This window comes from Arachis ipaensis, chromosome B03 (genome assembly GCF_000816755.2).
Source record: "Arachis ipaensis cultivar K30076 chromosome B03, Araip1.1, whole genome shotgun sequence".
In the NCBI taxonomy this organism is placed as follows: Eukaryota; Viridiplantae; Streptophyta; class Magnoliopsida; order Fabales; family Fabaceae; genus Arachis; species Arachis ipaensis.
This window is the reverse complement of record NC_029787.2, coordinates 84,681,085-84,684,525: the sequence shown is the minus strand read 5'-3', so window position 1 is coordinate 84,684,525 and position 3,441 is coordinate 84,681,085. Positions and strand designations below refer to the sequence as shown.

Below are 3,441 nucleotides of genomic sequence, written 5' to 3'. Positions count from 1 at the left end.
AAGAACATTGTGAACAAATTATATGCAACACCTGTACTTAAAAATAATATCCTTTTACTTGAATGAAAGATGTGGGGAGGCTTGAATTTATTGCATCACTATGAAGGTTTTACTATGGCTGAGTTGGCCTGTTATACTTATTTAAATGCATTTTAATGCAGCAAGCAACTAAACCTATGTAGCTGGTGGAAGTTCTGATTCAACTATGCATGAGATGTGAGTATAAATATTGGAATTGAGTTGCTATTGTCTGGTCAGGAATTCATAGACAGGGAGGCATAAATGAACTTTGACTTTGAGTTGTTTTAAAAATTATTGTAGCTCTGAAAATTTATCTGGTTTACTGTTAAATTATAAGATACAAGCTACACCTTCAAAATTTATTTCTGGTGAGTCTGTCTCTTACAGTTCTTATAATTTTCTTCAGGTATGCCTCAAATGTGAATGTAACTGGCTTGTGTCGTACGTCTCAATTAAAAGTTGCAGATTTTTCATATAACTTCTTTGTTGGGAGCTTACCCAAATGTTTGCATGTTCCAAGGTACTTATTTAATCCTCATTTCATGTTTTGCCATTCTACTCAACCTCCACATTTACATGAATTCTGTCAAACAGATCAAGCTTTCAAGGGAATTGCCCTCAGATTAAAGACATAAAGCAGCGGACTTCTGTACAATATGGTATGCATGACATTATTTTTTTTTTGTACTCTTTAAAATTGATACATCATTTTTGTTTTAAGAGACATTTACTTTATCCAAGTCTCTACTTTTTTATATACACATATACAATGTTAGTTGCTTGCTAATAATCTAAAGTTTGTGAAAATATCTAACCAAATATTAATAATAAAAGAAAAAAAAATAGTAGAGGCTATAATTAAAGGAAAAATTTTGGAGAAGAAACAAACATTGAACTTGGAACCATTTGTCCCTCTATTTTGTTAAGTATTGAAAACTTTTTTTTATATTATTTGCAGCAAAGATTATGCTAATTATTAAGAATGAGCATTTACTTTTAGGCGCCCTCCTCGTAGCTAAATCATTGGCATTGGAGGTATGTTCACATAGATCATTTCTAAACTTTTCAGCTACTTTATACAATATTTGATTTTATCATTTATGTGAACAAGGCATGTTCCTCCATGTCAATTTTGGTATGATTAATCTAAACAAAATTTGTGTTATACAAGGGGGTTTCTCTTTTTATGGAGAAAATGTTCCCAGAGTGGCTTGCAATAATCATATCAGCTACCCTTTTAGGTATCATTGCTAAGGTAAAATTTCTATACCTTTTATGGGAACATTTGTACATAGATTGATAGTTATGTACATATATTTTTGTACTTTGTTTAATTTCTCATGTTACAAATTTGATCTTAGATTATCCCTCAAGTATTGTGCTCTAGATATGGTTTGAGTGTTGCGGCAACCGTGACTCTCTTTGTGAAAGTACTTCTGTTGATTTTCTTCCTCATTGCATATCCAATTAGTAAGGTATAGTCCTTTTATTGCTTAAATATTAAGTTATCATAGTTGACTCACTTAATAAATCATTATATATCATTTTTCTTCTATTAGTAAATAATACTAAATCACATGGCATTAAAATTAGTATATAAAAAAATTACAATTTCATTAGCAACCGATATTAGCAACATTTCAAAGATAATGTGTCACTTAATATATAACACTTGATTTGATACTCCTATATTTTGAAAACATGACATTTTAGATAAATTTAGCCATGTTCTTTAGGTGTTGGATTGGCTTTTTGGCAAGGGGCATAGTGCACTTCTAGGAAGAGAAGAGCTCAAGACTTTGGTTCATTTACATTCCAATGAGGTTAGCTTTTTTTTATTGAGAAACTTTATCATACTTTTACAGCCACATGCTAAGGTTTATTTTCATTCATTATTAGGCAGGTAAAGGGGGAGAGTTGTCACTTCATGAAGCTACAATAATTGCTGGAGCATTAGACTTAACATTGAAGACTGTTAAAGATGCCATGACACCAATAAGTGAAATATTTTCTCTTGACATTAACTCCAATTCAATATGTATGTCCTTCAATACATGTCTATCACTAAGTGGCTAACAGAGTAGGTGAAACTTGGCCACAATGTCAATACATGTTTTTATTGACAAAATTGATACATTAAAAAATTAACGTTGTTCCACAATGGCTAACAAAGTAGGTGAAACTTGGCCACTATATGAGATTCTGAATCAATTTCAAAAGGGTCAAAGCCATATGGCTGTTGCCATCAAGGGTGAAGTGAACATCAAAGATGCTGCAACTTATTCACATGGTATGATTCAAATTGATTCACATTCAGAAAATCATTAGGAGTTCAATGTTTTCATGACATTTTAGGCCATTTAACTATGGACTCTGCAGGACTTCACGCCTTTGAAATGGTAGATTATACTAGTATCTCAACTGATGCATCAAATTTGACCTCACAAGAAACAGAATATTATAGTGCAACACTAAAGAATGCCATGAAGCTAGAGGGTGACTCGGATGCATTGCGCACAAGATCACAACACGAAAGCAAAGCAAATGTATCATTTGAGAAATCAACAAATGATAGTGAAGCAAGTTCTAAATGGTTATCTAAGGATGATGACAATCAAGGTGACAAGGTTGCTGCCTTCCCTGTTTTGAATGAATTCATGTCTGACTCTAACAAATCCTTGTTTACTTTACTTTGAATATTTTGTATTATTAGTAGATTGTAATTTAAACGAATATAAGTCTGAGTTTAGTTATTTATCTTGTCTTGAGTCTTTATATTATAGGATTATCTATTATTTTGATAAGTTTGTAAACTCATTATCTAATATTTAGTATAAAGTATATTTAAAAGTTTATTTGTCTTGTTATCTAATATTTTGTATAAATTTTATTTTGATATTTAAAATTTTATTTGCATTAATTGTTTACTATTTTTCAAATAGAAAAAACTAATTAAAAAATGTGTTTATTAAAATCGACGGTAAAGCTGTCGCTTTTTAAATTTAAAACAGACAAAAAAAAAAAAAAAACAAAATATAGACAACGAACTTGTCGGTATTTTAATAATTAAATCAACGGCTCTTTTGTCGATTTTATTGAATCAAATATCGACGGAAACGGTGTCAATTTTGTATAATAATATCGATGGCTCCTTTGTCAATTTTATTCAATCAAATATCAACGCAAATGGTGTCGATTTTGTATAATAATATCGACGACAAAACTGTCGATTTTATTAAGCGGGTAAAATTGGCAAACTCATATTATAGACGAAAAGATTGTCGATTTTAATGTATTATTATCGACGGCCTGGTAAGCCATCGATTTTATTAGAATTTTGAAAAATCAACAAGTTTAATAGCGACCTCATTCATTCGTTGATTTTACCGTCGATTTTTAATATTATCGATGGCCTAACCG

The 3,441-nt window shown here is 30.7% G+C and overlaps 1 protein-coding gene across 2 annotated transcripts; it reads left to right on the top strand.

Annotated features, from left to right (window-relative positions):
- Window positions 1-2,796, top strand: LOC107634525 (DUF21 domain-containing protein At1g47330-like). 2 transcript variants are annotated; one of them, XM_016337977.2, is made up of 10 exons: window positions 1-216; window positions 428-541; window positions 616-680; window positions 980-1,056; window positions 1,193-1,276; window positions 1,383-1,496; window positions 1,758-1,844; window positions 1,921-2,059; window positions 2,198-2,311; window positions 2,401-2,796. In XM_016337977.2, exons 1-10 carry the CDS (start codon window positions 206-208, stop codon window positions 2,715-2,717), a joined length of 1,122 nt encoding a protein of 373 aa, XP_016193463.1. In that variant the 5' UTR covers window positions 1-205; the 3' UTR covers window positions 2,718-2,796. The 2 variants fall into 2 exon arrangements, with proteins under 2 accessions (XP_016193463.1, XP_020974695.1); XM_021119036.1 differs by having other exon boundaries at window positions 2,195-2,311.

Coding starts and splice junctions, on each gene's coding strand:
- LOC107634525 (XM_021119036.1), top strand. Junction 1,277..1,382: donor TTTTAGGTATCATTGCTAAG/GTAAAATTTCTA, acceptor ATTTGATCTTAG/ATTATCCCTCAAGTATTGTG. Junction 2,060..2,194: donor CATTAACTCCAATTCAATAT/GTATGTCCTTCA, acceptor TGGCTAACAAAG/TAGGTGAAACTTGGCCACTA.